The sequence below is a fragment of the Aethalodelphis obliquidens genome, unplaced genomic scaffold, assembly GCF_003676395.1.
Source record: "Aethalodelphis obliquidens isolate GAN/ISIS:26980383/991018 unplaced genomic scaffold, ASM367639v1 scaffold16, whole genome shotgun sequence".
NCBI lineage: Eukaryota > Metazoa > Chordata > Mammalia > Artiodactyla > Delphinidae > Aethalodelphis > Aethalodelphis obliquidens.
Genome location: NW_020837960.1, coordinates 10,255,950 through 10,273,785, shown reverse-complemented (window position 1 = coordinate 10,273,785; position 17,836 = coordinate 10,255,950). Strand labels below are relative to the sequence as shown.

Genomic DNA, 17,836 nt, shown 5'->3' with positions numbered 1-17,836 from the left:
GCTTCCAGAAACATCCTGATAAAGATCTGCCCACCCCCCCCCACCGCCGCTCAACTCTCTGTCCACATTTTCCACACTCTCAAATATACCACGTTAACATTTCAGTCACTCCAAACACCCTGAGATTTCCTAAAAGTACCATGCACTCACACTCCTCTGGGTTTTATTACCCAGGCTGGCTCCCATTCTTAGATTACTCCTTCTCTTATTCTTCTTTCAAGACTAGGCTGAGAAGTCACTTCCTCCAGGCAGGCCTCCCTCACTGCCTCTGGCCTCCTCTGGGCATCCACAGTGCCCACTGTGACAGATCTTTGGCCACACATCTCCCTCCTACTACTCTGCCAGCAAATTATGAAGAGGGACTGCAGTCATCGTGGCATCCCAGTGCCTAATATGATGGTTGGCACACAGAAGAGGCTCAAAATTATTTGTTGAATATTGAATGAATACATTGTGAAAATTAATGAGTGATCCTGATTTTCATCATTTGCAAAATTTATAAAGAGATATGGGGAATCAAACTAGGTAGACCACAAGCAAATCTGGTCAACCTTCACTTTTTTTCTTTCTTAAATTTATTTATTTATTTATTTATTTATTTTTGGCTGCATTCGGTCTTCATTGCTGCATGTGGACTTTCTCTAGTTGTGGCGAGCAGGGGCTACTCTTCATTGAGGTGCGTGGGCTTCTCATTGTGGTGGCTTCTCTTGTTGCAGAGCATGGGCTCTAGGTGTGATGGCTTCAGGAGGTGTGGCACGTGGGCTCAGTAGTTGTGGCATGTGGGCTCAGTAGTTGTGGCTCATGGACTTAGTTGCTCCGTGGCATGTGGGATCTTCCTGGACCAGAGCTCGAACCTGCGTCCCCTGCATCGGCAGGCGGGTTCTTAACCACTGCACCACCAGGGAAGCCCCTTTCCTTCTTTTCTATTTCAACATTTTGATCAGTGACCAGGTGAAGGTGTGGGAAAAATATGAGTGACCATGCTCAGAACACTGAATACACCAGACATGCTGTGCTAATAAGCACTTCACATGGTGGGTCTCACTTAACCTTCACAGCGACCTGGTCAGGCAGCTTGTATCCCCATTTGGTGGATAAGATTTAGGTGAGGAGGAGATAAGAAACTTGCCCACCGTCCCTCCTCCCCCCTGAAGTCTGCCCCTGGTCATAGTGATTTTTAGCCGTTTTGCAGTCACAGAACTTATTATTTTTATCGTCTCTTTCTGTCTCCTAAAATTAATTTCTGTGGTCTCACAAACTCTGTGATACGTCTGCTGGAAACTGATTCTTGGACTCTTCCCACGTTCACCCCCTGACTTTTTTGGGGTTTTTTTGCATGGTTAATGTTTGCATTTCCTTCTACCTCCCATAAACACTTAAAAATTATGAGGCACCATATAAGTGAGTAGTATAGTGTAAAGATTATGTGTAAACTGGGGAAATAATAATGGAAGGGTTTTATATATATATATAAAACATGACAGGGTTCATTAGGCGAGTTCTCCATTGTGTTTCAGGAAGTCAGAGATCTGGCCTGTGGAGAACACAGGTCTGTGCACGTGTGTGTTGGAGGCGAGCTGATGGAAAAAAACAGTGAATACTGAGGCATAAATGAAGCAGCAAATGAAGAAGGAGGGTAAAGGCATCTCTTCTAGATACCCCAAACAACTGCAATGATGTATTAAAACTACAAAAACCAGGCTTTCCTGGTGGTGCAGTGGTTAAGAATCCACCTGCCAATGCAGGGGACACGGGTTTGAGCCCTGGTCCGGGAAGATCCCACATGCTGCGGAGCAACTAAGCCCGTGTGCCACGACTACTGAAGCCCGTGCACCTAGAGCCCGTGCTCTGCAACAAGAGAAGCCACCACAATGAGAAGCCCGCGCACCACAACGAAGAGTAGCCCTCGTTCACCGCAACTAGAGAAAGCCTGTGCGAGGTAACGAAGACCCAACGCAGCCAAAAATAAATAAACAAAATAAATAAATTTATTAAAAAAATAATACAAAAACCAAAATTGGCCAAGACCAGCATTCTCACAGCTCCCAAGGTTCACAGGACTTCGGTACCTGGTGATGAGTTCCTCTGCAGCCTGTGAGCACAGCTGCATCTGAGACACCTCTTCTGTCGCCAGGTCAACTGCATGCTGGATGTACAAATGCGTTCGAAGAACTGGTTTACCAGAATCACATTTCTGCTTATCTTCCCAAGATTTCAGAGTGCTTTCAAAGGCCTATTTAAAATCAATATTGCAATGAATTGTTAGTTTAGAGCTCCGAGGCCCAAATAAATGTGTATTTAGATAGTACATGAGTGACTTTGAAATGACTATTGTTTTCCCTAATCTAACATCTCATTAAATCTATCATAAGTACAAAAAAGATATTTTAAAGTTTTCTAGTGGACTGCAACTAATAAAAAGTAATGTAATTGATGATGATGATTATATGACTGAAAAGTTTTTAAAAAGACAGCTTCAATTTATGCTTCAATGTTTACTATTATATGCGTAACAGACAGGATGGATATTGCAGCCTTATTTGTTATGGGTGTGACCTTAATTAAGAATACATATTCTGGGGACTTCCCTGCTGGTGCAGTGGTTAAGAATCCGCCTGCCAATGCAGGGGACAGGGGGTTGATCCCTGGTTCAGGAAGATCCCACATGCCGTGGAGCAACTAAGCCCACGTGCTGCAACTACTGAGCCCACCCACTGCAACTACTGAAGCCTGTGTGCCTAGAGCGCCTAGAGCCTGTGCTCTGCAACAAGAGAAGCCACCGCAATGAGAAGGCTGCACACCACAACGAAGAGTAGTCCCCGCTCGCTGCAACTAGAGAAAGCCCGCGCACAGCAACAAAGACCCAACGCAGCCAAAAATAAAATATAATTAAAAAAAAAAAATACAGATTTTGGAAAAGGCAAAACTATAAAGACAGTAAAAAGATGGGGTTGCCAGGGTTGGGATAAGAGAGGATGGGCAGGTGGAGGACAAGTGATTGTACATTTGTCAAAACCTGTAGAATGTAGAACACAAAGAGTAATGTAAACTACTATTTTAGTTAATAATAATGTATCAATAGTGGCTCATCAGCCATAATAAATGTACCACACTAAAGCAAGATGTTAAGGGGAACACACTAGGGGAATATGATAGGGGAATAGGGAGGTGAGGAGGGATTTGGGAATGGAATCAGAATTCTCTGTAGTTTCGGCTCAATTTTTCTCTAAACCTAAAAAAATAAGCTAATTATTTTAAGAACTAAATAAATATTTGTTCATATTTTAAAGCACTATCTAAATGTCAGACTTAAAAGACAATTTAAATCTTTTCCCTTGGTTTCTATTTTTCAAAACAATTTAAGATTCTTTTTAAAGGAAAATTTAGAAGAATGTTGTTTTGTTACATACCCTGTCCCTTGTGAGCATCTGAGCTCTGTTTTTGTGCACAATTTTGATAATCCCTGGAGGCTGAACCCATGCTTCGCCATCCACCTGCACTGGGACTCCCTCATCGCCAAATATAGTGATTTTTACTGTACGGCACTGAAATAAAACAAGTTATTTTAGAGTACAAATCATCCTGAGAAGCTGACACTCAGTCTTGTATTCACACTTGACTTTTAATCCCTTCTGTGGAATGTAATGTTATGCTTTTCCACTTAGGATAACATGGTAACAACTGACATGACAAGAAAGTCCATTATTTTACAGATGAATATACAGTGTAGGAGTCATTTGGAATAGCTTTCTCAGTGGCCCAAATAGTGAAGTCAGGTTTGAGTAGAGAAACCAACCTGGGCTATTCGATGGTGCTGCAGTTTAATGACCCTTGAAACTGCCATTTGCACGCTATCAAATATTGCAACGACTTCCAGGATCTTGTCATCAAATGATGGTGCAGCAAATATCTAAAAGAAAAACCGACATTACACTTCCATTGATACAGTTAAGGTTTAGGTGAAGTGGTACTTCAAGCAATGTAAACTCTGCAACAGACATATTTTTAAAAACTTATAAAAACCATTAGCAGAAAGGTAAGTAAATATTATTATGAAATGATAATCTAAGGACAAAAAAAAAATCACTGAACATAGCTTAAAATAAACAAACACAATAAAAATGTTTTAAAACCTACACAGATAAAATACTCCATGCCCCTCTTATAAAGCACTCGTAGGACCAATGAACTAATATGTTTCCAAATAATTCATCTTGATATAAGATGTATTAAATACCTGTTCATACTAACTCAGATATCTTGATACAATGATGCATGCAACTTTAGGAAACTTTAAAATTTCAAAAGGTGATGCAGATTTCATAAAGTTAAAGCTAATGAACATGCAAATTATGATCCAATTCACTTGATATGTTCTAAGGGAAATCTTTCAAGGTGTTACAAGCAATGTGCGTATGTGCTTTACACCTACAACAACTTTTCAGCACATTTGAGAACATGAAAAGAAATCTCAAAGGATGAAAACACGTGGGCTTATTTTGCTTTGATGTTAAATGCATTTTCACAAAATCAACTTAACCTACAAATTTTCAATTTCAGTTGTACTACTTTGTTCCTTTTATGTCCTCTTTTACTATAACATAAATAATTATGCCTCTGAAAAAATATTCAGTATAAAGTAGTATCATAATTAAAATTTTTACTGAAAATATCAGGACACAAATTTGGGAACTTTTCGTTATCAGACTGCCTGGCTTTAAACCCTGTCTCTTCTACTTATGAACTGTGTGAACTTTGTGTCAGTTTCTTCACTGATAAAATTTAGATAAAAATTGAGGGTATTAAGTTATGAGTGTGAAGCTCTCAGAATCCTGTCTGCCTATCTTTATTTATCTTAATCTCACTGATTTCTTCTCCTTAAAATATTTAAGAGTGATGATGGGCTGACAAATAATTGGTTGCTAATTTAAATTTTTATACTCCAATAGGATTGGAATATATTCACATTATGAAAATTAAAAATACTTTCCAATTTATTTTATACTTTAATCCCTGCCTGCACATTTAAGAGCCCTGAGAAATTTGTTCAGTGGAACCACTACATCATGAGCTTCAAGTCAAAGGGCTTATCATTCAGTGTATGTGACTCTTCAAAGATCATGGTAAACTTCTCATTTTTATTGTTATATATACTTTCATAATTGTGCCTTCTCTCATTATCTTTAGGACAAATGCATTTCTTTTTTTTTTTTTTTTTGGTGCGTGGGCTTCTCATCACGGTGGCTTCTCTTGTTGTGAAGCACAGGCTCTAGGCGTGCAGGCTTCAGTAGTCGCAGCATGCAGGCTCAGTAGTTGCAGTACGCAGGCCCTAGAGCACGCGGGCCTCAGTAGTTGTGGCGCACGGGCTTAGTTGCTCTAAGGCATGTGGGATCGTCCCAGACCAGGGCTTGAACCCGTGTCCCCTGCATTAGCAGGCGGATTCTTAACTACTGCGTCACCAGGGAAGTCCCTGGAACAAATGCATTTCTTAGGCTGTGTTTTCTTCTTTTTTAATACAGGAAAGTATAAAAACAAAAATAGCCCTAAACCTCAATGGCTAAATGAGCCCTTTGACATTTCTAAAAATTAAAATAATAATAATAACATGAATCTGGAAAATTAAAGGTATAGAAAGGTATTTTGGTAGGCAGAATAATATTCTCCTCCCTGCCGTCCAAAATGGCCATGTCCTAATCCCTGGAACCTGTGAATGTTACCTTACATGGCAAAAGAGACTTTGCAGATGTGATTAAATTAGGGACCTTGAGATGGGGAGATTATGCTGGATGATTTGGGTAGGCCCAGTGTAATCACAAAGATCCTTAGAAGTGGAAGAGGGAGGCAGAAGAAGAGATCAGAGTAAAGCAACGTGACAAGGACTCAACCACCTTTGTTGGCTTTGAAGATGGAGGAGGGGACCCTGAGCCAAGGAATGTGGGCAGCTTCTAGAAAGAGCAAGGAAATACTTACATCATCTTCTTTAGTTCCGCCCCAGAAGTTAGTGCCTCCGGCGTAGCTGGGAATGTTCAACACTGCTATCCCTTGCAGACTGGGGAGAGGAATATACTGCCCATCACACTGTAAAGTCAAAAGCTTAGAGGTCAGATAAAAAGACCAAAACCACAAGTTTGGAAGATACTAGAATACCAACGACAAAGGATGATGGAGGAAGGTTTGTGCATAATGTGTGCTTTCCTGTAAATATATTCCTCCACATTACCTTTATCTTATTGTTTTAATTTAAAAATTTTAAAAGGGTAAATAATTATAGCTGAAGTTGTTACAGAAAACCAAATTGAAAAAAATGTTTTACGAAACAACCGAAGTGTCCACCGACAGATGAATAGATTAAAAATGTGTGATATTATAAACTTGTGAGATATATATAAATGGACTATTATTCAACGATGAAAAACAAGGAAATCTTGCCATTTGCAACAACATGGATTGGCTTGAGGGCATTATGCTTAGTGAAATAAGTTATAGAAAAAGACAAATACTGTATGATCTCACTTATATGTGGAATCTAAAAACAAAGCAAACAAACAAGTAAAATTAAGCTCATAGATACAGAGAACAGCTTGATGGTTGCCAGGGGCAAGGGGGTAAGGGGTGGGCAAAATGGGTGAAGGGAATCAAAAGGTACAAACTTCTAGTTATAAGATAAATAGGTCATTGAAATGTAAAGAACAGCATGGCGACCATAGTTAATACTCTATTGAGTATGTGAAGGTTGCTAAGAAAATGGATCTTAAAAGTTCTCATCACAAGAAAAAAAATTCTGTAATTGTGTATGGTGATATTTATTAACTAGACTTATTGTGGTGATCATTTTGTAATACATATAAAATACTGAATCATTATCCTGTACAGCTGAAACTGATATAATGTTGTATGTCAATTATACATCAAAAAAAGTAAAAGAAAACAAATGTTTTATCTCTTCTTTCCTCCAAAATCAGGCAGTACTTTTCATGAGTCTCTCCCAAGTCACTTAAGATATCCTTAATTGCATAACAGTCATCTTTGTTCTTACTTTAAACATTGAAAGCAGGCTCTTTGAGGGTAAACTCTGGCTCCTAACCATCTCACCTAGCACCTCTCACACTCTCTGGTAGTTTGCTTGTGCTCTGTAACTAACTGGTGACTAGCTAAACTCAAGACTGAGCTTTTTAAGGAAAAAACATGTATGTCAGAAAGCACTTTACACTCCATGCCTTCTAATTAATCACGTAAATGAAAATGAATTACCACTTAAATTAAAAGAAACATACAATACCACATAGCTGGCAAAGTAATTACATATGATATATGAGTAAATTCTTACCGAATAGAAGGTTTAAGCCTTCGTTTTTAAGAGAGGAGTTTGCAGATGTCATACTTAAAACAGATGCTATATTTTCATTAAGTAATTCCCAAATTTAAAAATAATTAACATAATTTTAGAAAAATTGCATTTTAATGCCCAATGAAAATTATCTTCAACCTTTAGAACAAATGAGAATCCGGTCTGAACCCACTTTTCAAATATTTTAAATAACTGAGAATACTTCCTAACACTAACCCTTACAGGTGTTTTTACAACCTTTCTTTTCTTTTACATAAAAACACATTCAAAGGTCCACACTGTATGTAGGCACCTAGGGCCATTCCTGGCACATAACTGGTGATCAATGTGTATTTGTTAAATGAAAATATTTAGTGGAATAATAAACGTTTTTCTGAACCCAGAAATTGAACAAATATTATATGGCTAACAAAGGAAATGGAAAAAATGCTATCTCTGTAAGTATAAAAGGCATATTTAAAAAAAAATTCAGAGACGTCCTCAAAGATTTTATAATGGATACACTATTTGCAAGCATAATATGGAAAAAGATGAAAGCTGTCAGAAGTTCCACATACTTTGCTGAGTTTAATATATATGCATTAGGCAAAACACCCATGGTTAAGAGCTTAATATCCATTTCATAGAGCCTCATAGGGAAAAAGGAGCAGTACAGATTCAATAAATTAAGGTCACCTGACTCAACTGTTTCTCTCATATTTGGGAGTAACTTCAGTAGTCTTACATTCTTTTATAATCTTCTCTATCTCCCCACATTTCCACTTGTGGTTCATAATGTGGCAAAATGCTTTAAAACTGCAGTTACACTTTTTTTTTTTCTGATTAGTGTCTGCTTTTTCTGCTCCTTTCACTAGGCGATGTGGTGTAGTGGGAAGATAGTGGGCCCGTTTTGAATTCTGTCATTTATTTGGGCAAGAGCCTTAAACTTTCAGAGCCTCATTTTGCCATACCTTGTCCATATAGTGTGGCCAATAAGGTAAGGGACAGGAAAGCATCTAAAACACATAGTAAGGAGTCAGTCAATGTCTTTCTTCAGTCATAATTACGAATTAATGTTTTATGGGGAAAAAACATTGGAGTTGAAACTTCGGCTTCTCCAGTTATCAACTGTTTGATTTTAGTTAGGCAAGTGACTTCATGCTTCTGAAATAACTAATAATACCTGCCTCATAAAGAATGAAAATAACTACCTCATAAAGTGTAAGAATTAAAGGTGATTTGTATTGATAGGAAGCATTTAGGAAACTTCAATTATTATGACTTAAAATATAGCTATAATAATTATTATTGAATGAACTGAACAAAGATAGAAAGTACTATTATATAACAAGCCAAATTTAACAAATTATGGAGACATGTTATGAGATTATGGAAATATGTGAAATTACAAAAAACATGAAGTAAAAAACATGAATTAACTATTTGTTAATAATCTCTTTTCACTTAAGTAACTTGTTAGAGATAATTAAAACAAAAAATACATTTAAATTAAAAGGTTCTATTTACTATGATATTTTGAGGGATTTGTGAAACTTGAGGCATTGTAGAATTGCGTCAGAATTTGGAAACTTAAAATGGAAAAATCTGTTTAAAATGCTATCCTGGGGACTCCCCTGGCGGTCCAGTGGTTAAAACTTCGCCTTCCAATGCAGGGGGTGCAGGTTTGATCCCTGGTCAGGGAGCTAAGATCCCACATGCCTCTTGGCCAAAAAACCAAAACATAAAAAACAGAAGCAATTGGGCTTCCCTAGTGGCGCAGTGGTTGAGAGTCCGCCTGCCGATGCAGAGGACACGGGTTTGGGAAGATCCCACATGCCGTGGAGCGGCTAAGCCTGTGAGCCATGGCCGCTGAGCCTGCGCGTCCAGAGCCTGTGCTCCACAACGGGAGAGCCCACAACAGTGAGAGGCCCGCGTACCACAAAAAAAAAAAGAAGCAACATTGTAACAAATTCAATAAAGACTTTAAAAATGGTCCACATCAAAAAAGTCTTAAAAAAAACGCTACCCCATATATATGTACTCCCATGGCCCTACCATTTCACAGAGCACCTCAATTCCATAGGAACATCCAAATTTCAGGATCTAATGACAATGGTAATTGTGTCACGCATATCCAGTGTCTATACCGCCTTTGGTGTGAAGTTGATAACCACGTTTATTTTTTCCCCTCAAATGTTTAAACACTATTCAAGAGAAACTGAGGCCAAATCAGCTCCACAAATAAATCTTTTTTTTTGGAAAGTAAGATAATCTGAAATGTCTTTACTTCTAGATGAACTTACCTCAAGTTGAACTCTCTGTTCCAAATTCTTGTACGATCTCTGTAGTAACTCCCGGGTTCCGAGGACTCCATACCACATCAAGTTTTTAGTTCGGCTCCTGAAAATCAATGTTGGCAGAGAATTTCAGTATAACTATTATTTATTTACTCTTGAAAGGCAGAGAAAGCAAAAGAGGTAGTAAACGAAATTAACGTAAAATTGCCTTTGCATAATTACATTATTGCTATTACCAAAATTACCTGCATTTTTCAGGGTGCTCCTCTCTCTTATTATTAAATTCTAATGAAATTTTTGCATCTAATCCAATCCCAAAGTAATTGTTCATGACACATTTTTCAGAATATCCATCTCTATAATAAGGAAAAGTACATAAAAGTCAATTTCTGGTTCCTAAAAACAATTACAATCTGCACACAAAATAGTGCTTAACACCATTCAAGCCTCCATTTCTTATAGAAGAAAGGGAAGCTTAGCAGGAATCATTTCCTATTCACATGCCATGCGCACGACCCCAGTACATGTCTGGGATTTTCACTACATATGATGTAAAGTGATGGTGGGCAGGGCAAAGCAGAGACAGAGTCATGGTAATGCTTTTCTATTAATTGTAACAAAATCTTCGTTCTACCTCCCACATAAGCCCCTCACTATGCACACAAATGGGAGGGCCTTGCAGTCAGATGTCAATTGTCCTCTTTTTTTAATTAGAAAGTCTCCTCCACACTTGTACTTTTATTGAACATTTACTGAGCAGAAAACAACTAGATCGAGTCCCTTCTTCTAGGTGCTCTGGAAAGTAAATACAAAGGAGTACAGTAGTGTCCTTCAAGAGTGTCATTAGAGAAATGAGACATAACAAAAGCACAATTAAATATGGAAGTAAAAAGAAGTACATACTGAACAGCTAATTTTTTTAAGGAGTTTTGAGAAGGGAAGGGACCGATGTGGGCCAGAAGCTTTCTGAAATAAGTAAACCTAGAGGCCGAATGTGGAAAGATGGCAGAATTGGCAAGACGGAGAAAAAATGAGGTGAAAGGAATAGGCAAAATGTGAGGAGGAAGGCAGTGATGAATAAAATATTCCAGGGAAAAGTGTGCAGAGCTGTGACTCACTTCGCCATTGGGTTGTTATCCAAGACCACGCACTGGAAGGGACCTACCTCAGATCATGAAAACCACTGTATTTCAAGTGGGTCAACGTACTCATCATTATCGACTTTTGAAATTTTCTGATGATCCTTTTTGGATGTGAAACTATATTTACTGCAATGCATTTAAAATGTTACCATTCGTATAAAACAGAAACAAGGAAAGCCAAAACAAAATATTTGCAGAAGTATATTCTTACACTGAATCTGGATCTGGGTCGATAAATGGCGTTGCACCGAAAGGATCAATATTTGCTAGTAACATTTTGTTGATAATAGAACTCCCAGCAATTGAGGCAGCCAGTCCTGCTCTTAAACCTGGACGGAAAAAAATACAGGATCACATGTTAAGAGAAAACCAGAAAGAGCCAGTCCATTGTTTTTAGACCTAATCAGAAACACCTTGCTCCCAAAGCATGGCTTTCAGTCTCTGTTCTTCTCATTAGTCATAACTAAGAACTATGACGTTGGTAAATACAAGGGTTTTTTTTTAAACTTTTTATTTTATATTGGAGTCTAGCCGATTAACAATGTTGTGATAGTATCAGGTGCACAGCAAAACAACTCAGCCATACGTGGTAAATACAAGGTTGTTGATGCTTCTTGGGATCTATATGTTGTCATAAAAAATGAAGCAGGTGAGGACCTAAATAGGAATCTCTTTGTGACGGTTTCTTATTTACCATCAATGATTCTGTAACTTCAACAAGTAAATATTACTTCCTTTTTATTAGCAAATAAGGTAGTAAGCCTGTAAGGAATTTACAATAAAGGCTGAATTATCCAGAATGTCCTAGAGTTATCACTTCCATACTCTCCAAACATAGATAATGATACTCAAGTAAAAATGTTGACATGCTAAGGTGAAAATTCAGTTTTGGTGTCAAGAATAAGTAGCAAAATATTAAACACAGGTATTTATGAATTTTAGAAGAATACAGTATTGAACATAAAAATGAAGCATTTATATTACCTCTAAATATGCAAAACTTCAAATTCATTTCAACAACTAGTTAGCTTTCGACTAACTAGTTATGGTATTCAAAGCTAACGAAGTTTATGATCTACAAACCCAATATTAAGGCTAGAAGCACTAAAGTCTGGCGAGAAGACAAAGGAATAGGGACCCAAGGGAACAGATCGACAAAAAGGAAAGAATAGTTCAGAAAAATATGTCATGCAATTGAGAAACACGAGGAAAAAAAGTCCTTTCGTTAGCAAACATTTCCTCAACAATGTGCTCCTCTTAGAAGACGTTCATTATTTAACTACAAAGTTTAGCTGATTATCAAATAATCAAGATGAATTTTATTCTGTCATTTAATTTCACAGTTTTGAATATGCCATGGTATACTCTGCTATGACAGTTCCCTTTATGTCTTAATAAGTAAACAGATGAACAAAACAACCATGCTGGTGAGAGAAAAGAACAGTTTGAAGAGGTGAAGAGTCATATTTCAGATGCCCCATAGAAAAGTACAGTATTTTCTAAAATGTTTTAAGGTTAGCCATATTTACAGCTTCAGCCCAGAAAGGTTCATCCCAGGGCTCCAGGTTTGAAGAGAGATATGACCTCTAGACATGGAAGCCTTTCCAGAACCAAATGTGTTCTGGATTTACCTTTTTTATTTTAATATTTTCATTAAGATATAATTTACATACCATAAAATTCACTCCTTTAAAGTATATAATTCAGTTATTTGTAGTATATACACAAAGTTGTGCGATGATCACTATTAATTGACTTTTTATTACTCCCCCAAAGAAACCCCTTACCCATTAGCAGTCATTTTCCATTCCTCCCATTGCCCCCTGTTCTCAGATCCTGGGAACCACTAAACTATCTTCTTTCTCTGTGGATTTGACTATTCTGGACATTTCATGTAAATGGAATCATATAATATGTGCCTTTTTGTGTTGAGCTTCTTTTGGTTGGCATAATGTTTTCAAGGGTAATCATGTTGTAGCATATATCAGCGCTTCATCCTTTTAATGGTTGACTAATATTCCATTGTATGGATATACCACATTTTGTTTCTCCATTCATCAACTGATGAATATTTGGGTTATTTCCACTTTTTGGCTGCTATGAACAATGTTGCTAAAAACAGTCATGTACTAGTTTTTGTGCAGACATGTATTTTCAGTTCTTATGGGTATATACGTAGTAGCAGAGTTTCTGGATTATATGTTAACTCTGTGTTTAACCCTTTGAGGAACTGCCAAACTGTTTTCCAAAATGGCTGCACCATTTTACATTCTAACCAGCAGTGTATGAGAGTTCCAATTTCTCCATGTCCTTGCCAATATTTGTTATTATCTGTCTTTTTTTGATAGTCAACCCAATAGGGTAAAGTGGTATATCATTGTGGATTTGACTTCATTTCCCTGTGAGTAATGATGTTGAGCATCTTTTCATGTGCTTATCGGACATTTGAATAACTTTTAGGGAAAATGTCTACTCAGATCTTTTGCCCATTTTTAAATTGGGATATGTCTTTCTATTGTTGATTTTTTAAGATTTATCTATATATCTTGGATGCTAGTCCTTTATCAGATATATTATTTGCAACTATTTTCTCCCATCCTGTGGATTGGATCTCACTTTCTTGACAGTGCCCTTTGATTCACAAAAATCTTTAATTTTAGTGAAGTCCAATTTATCTTTTTTTCTTTTGTTGTTTGTGTTTTTGGAGTCATGGCTAAGAAATATTGCCTAATCCAAGGTTATGAACATTTATGTCTATGTTTTCATTTTATAGTTTCATATTTTTAGCTCTTACCTTTAAGTCTTTTATCCATAATGAGTTAATTTTTATATATGGTGTGAGGCAGGGGTCCGTCATAATTCTTTGCATGTGAATATCTAGTTGCCCTGGTACCACTGATTGAAAAGACTATTCTTTCCTCATTAAATAATTGTCTTAGCACATTTGTTGAAAATCAATTGACCATAATGTAGGGGTTTATTTCTGGACTTTCAGTTCTATTCTATTGATCTATATGACCATTTTCATGGCAGCACTATGCAGTTTTGATTACTGTAGCTTTGGAGGAAATTTTGAAATCAGAAAGTATTTTTCCTTCAACTTTGTTCTTCCTTTTCAAGACTTTTCAGCTATCCTGAGTTCTTCGTATTTCCATTAAGAATTTTAAGGTCAGCTTATCAATTTCTTCAAAAAAGGCAATTGTGATTTTGATAAGGGTTGTGTGGAATCTTTGGCTCAATTTGAGGAGAGCTGCCATCTTAGTAATATCTAGTCCTCTGATCCATGAACACAGATGTCTTTCAATTTTGTTAGGTCTTTTAAAATTTCTTTCAACAATGTTTTGTAGTTTTCAGTGTTCAAATAGTTCAGCTTCTTGGTTAAATTTACTCAGTTTTTTGGGTTATTTTGGATGCTACTGGAAATTATTTTCTAAAGATCTTCAGATTGTTCATTACTAGTGTACAGAAATACAATTATTTTTAATATATTGCTCTTTTATCTTGAAACCTTGTTGTTTTTGTTTATTAGCTCTAATTGTGCGTGCGTGTGCATGTGTGTATTCCTTAGGATTTTCTATATACAAGGTCAAAGCATGAAGAGATACAGTTTTGCTTTCTCCTTTCCAGTTTGAACGCCTTTAAGTCTTTTTATTTTGCCTAATTGCCCAAGCTAGAAGCTCCAACAAGGCTGAATAGAAGTGGCTAGTTTGGACATCCTTGTCTTGTTCCTAATATTAGGGAGAAAGATTTCAGCCTTTCACCATTAAATATGAGGTTGGCTATAGGTTTTTCGTAGATGCCCTTCTCAGGCTAAAGAAGTTTTTTTCTATTCCTAGTTTGTTGAGTGGTATTACCGCTGGAAGGTGTCGAATTTTTTTTAAATGCCTTTTCTGTATTTATTGAGATGATTGTATAGTTTTTGCTCCTTATTCTATTGATGGTATATTACATTGATTAATTTTCATATGTTGCATCAATTCTGCATTAGTAGGATACTATTCACTTGATCATGGTGTATAATTCTTTTTACATGTTGTTGGATTCAGTTAGCTAGGATTTTGTTGAGGATTTTTGTGTTACTATTCATCAAGGATATTGGTCTATAGCTTTCTCATGATGTCTTTGACTGGTTTTGGTGTCAGGGTAAGACTGGCCTCATAGAATGAGTTAGAAAGTGTTCTTTCAACAACAACAACAAAAAGACACAAATGATCTTATTTCCAAAGCGGAAAGAGACTAACAGACAAAGAAAACAAACTTACGGTTACCAAAGGGGGAAGGGACGTGGGGGGAGGGATAAATTAGGAGGCTGGGATTAACATACACAAACTACTATGTATAAAATAGATAACCAACAAGGATCTATTGTATAGCACAGGGAACTATACTCAATATTATGTAATAACCTATAAAGGAAAGGAATCTGAAAAAGAATATATATATGAAACTGAATTGCTGTGCTATACACCTGAAACTTACATGATAATGTAAATCAACTACACTTTAACAAAAAATAAATAAAATGTAAGTTAAGAAAAGTGTTCTTTCTTTTTCTAGTTTTTGGAAGAGTTTGTAAGGGACTGGTGCATTAATTCTTCTTTAAACATTTGGTAGAATTCACCAGTGAAGCAATTTGGGCCTGGGCTTTTCTTTGGAGAAAGTTTTTTGATTACTAATTCAATCTCTTTCCTTGTCATAGATCCAGCTAGATTTTCTATTTCTTCTTGAATCAGTTTCAGTAGTTTGCCTGTTTCTAGGAGTTTGTCCATTTCATCTAAGTTATCTAATTTGTTGGCATGCAATATTTTATAGTTTTTCCTTACAATCCTTTCTATTTCTGTAAGGTCCATAGCAATGTCTCCTCTTTCATTCCTGATTTAAGGAACTTGAATCTTCTCTCTTATTTTCTGGGTCAGTCTAGCTAAAGGCTTATCAATTTTGTTAAACTGTTCACAGAACCAACTTCTGGTTTTATTGATTTTCTGTAATGTTTTATATTCTCCTATTTCACTTATTTCCACTCAAAACTTTATTATTTCCTTCCTACTGCTTGTTATGGGTTTGTTTACTCTTATTTTTCTAGTTTATTAAAGTGGAGAGTTAGGTTTTTGTAGTCATTCTACTCTTCAAATATAGACATTTAATACATTTCACTCTAGCACTACTTTAGCTGCATCAAATAAATTTTGGTATGGTGTATTTTTGTTTTCATTCATACCAAAGTATTTTTTAAAATTTCTCTGTGATTTGCTTTTCTTTGACCCACTTATTTCCACATATTTGTGCATTTCCCAAATTTCCTTCTGTTATTGATTTTTAATTTCATTCCATTGTGGTTGGAGATCATACTTTGTATGATTTCAATCCTTCTAAATTTACTTAGAATTGTTTTATGGCCTAATATATGTTCTATCTTGGAGAATTTTCCATATGCACTTGAGAAGAATGTGTATTTTGCTATCGTTAGGTGGAGTGTTCTGTAGACATATTAGCTATACTTGTCTTACGTGTTTTTCAAATTTTCTATTTCCTTCTTACTGTCTAGTTGTTTTATTCATTACTGAAAGTGGGATAATAAAGTCTCCAACTATTATTATTGAATTATGATTCACCTTTAAAAATAATTTGTAGGAGAAATTGATTTTCAGGGTGTAATTTGGGTTCCAATCTACTCTGGAACGAATCTGGAAAGATTTCACTGAGTCAAACAAATGGTACTTAAGGAGACCTCTGAGACATCTACATCTACATCCCATCCTTTCCACACAAGTCCTTTGGTTTCTGCTAATATTATCCTAATCCCAAGTCTTTATCCAGGGAAGGCTATGGAGATACATAAAAGGTAGTAGAATATAAGATCAAATTTACCATGAGTACCTACATACAGATTCCTGGGCTCCACTCTAGAACTACTCAATCAGAATTTCTCAGGGCAGGGTTCAGAAACACTTGGTTTAATACTTCCTAGGCAACTCCTGTACACACCAAAGTCTAAGGATCTGGACTCTGACTGACAAGAGTACCAAGAACATTTTCTTAAAGGAATATTTACCTTTAAGAACACATTTCTAGGGACTTCCCTGGTGGTTCGGTGGTAAAGAATCCGCCTTACAATGCAGGGGACGCAGGTTTGATCCCTGGTCAGGGAACTAAGATCCCACATGCCGCTGGGCAGCTAAGCCCACATGCCGCAAACTACAAAGCCCACCTGCCCTGGAGCCTGCGCACCACAACTGGAGAAGAGAAAACCCGCACACCACAACTAGAGAGAAGCTTGCGCACCACAATGAAGAGCCCACACGCCTCAACGACAGGTCCTGCATGCCTCAACGAAGATCCCGGTGCCACAACTAAGACCCGGCATAGCCAAAAATAAACAAAAATAAATAAATAATAAATCTTAAAAAAAAAAAAAGAACACAGTTCTATAGTTCAGGAAAATGAGTACTTATACGTTTTCACGGAAATACTTAAAAATACACCATGTTTCAGAATCTGTACTACCTGGGCAGATTATTCTGGTATTGAGCACTGGGAGGTTTTCTTTACTGGCTGCCACAGCAGGACCAGAGCCAGAGTCAGTTTGGGAACGACTTGCCCGGCCATCTGGAGACCGAGGTGCAGTTTTAACTGTTGGCAAAAAGTCCAGATTAAAAGGAGATAAAGTTATAAAAATAAGCAAGTCCTTACACACCCATGACATGAAACAATTTCATACATGTTTAATCAGTAGAACCAAAATAATTACATTGTGTTTATTCTTTTACCATTTTCTGTTCATTTTCTTGAGATTTACTATGTGGAAGGAGTCTGCCACAGTTAGAAGTCTTGATCTCCCATTTTGAACAGATGGCAATTAATAAAAAATAGATGCTTACCGTAATTAAAGGTCAGTGATACTCATAATTTGAATGTGAGAAACCCATTATTAAAAAAAAAGGAAATTCTGAAGCCTGACAATTTTTGAAAACGGAACATGTGTTGCAGTGTATACTACCAATGCAATCCTTTTCTCAAAAATGTTGGATAAATGATAAAATTTAAGGAATGTAATTCCCAGAGCTAACAGT

At 36.7% G+C, this 17,836-nt stretch overlaps 1 protein-coding gene across 4 annotated transcripts in view; it reads right to left on the bottom strand.

Annotated features, from left to right (window-relative positions):
- Positions 1-17,836, bottom strand: part of DGKH (diacylglycerol kinase eta) — a 176,262-nt gene that overhangs the window by 17,733 nt on the left and 140,693 nt on the right. For all 4 annotated transcript variants that reach the window (XM_027116174.1, XM_027116172.1, XM_027116173.1 and 1 more), the window contains 8 exons: positions 17,271-17,396; positions 10,978-11,095; positions 9,870-9,980; positions 9,631-9,727; positions 5,971-6,078; positions 3,797-3,910; positions 3,411-3,545; positions 2,070-2,233 (listed from right to left, as the gene is read on the bottom strand). In XM_027116174.1, coding sequence (XP_026971975.1) covers positions 2,070-2,233; positions 3,411-3,545; positions 3,797-3,910; positions 5,971-6,078; positions 9,631-9,727; positions 9,870-9,980; positions 10,978-11,095; positions 17,271-17,396 — 973 coding nt within the window. The remainder of the gene's footprint in view (positions 1-2,069; positions 2,234-3,410; positions 3,546-3,796; positions 3,911-5,970; positions 6,079-9,630; positions 9,728-9,869; positions 9,981-10,977; positions 11,096-17,270; positions 17,397-17,836) is intronic.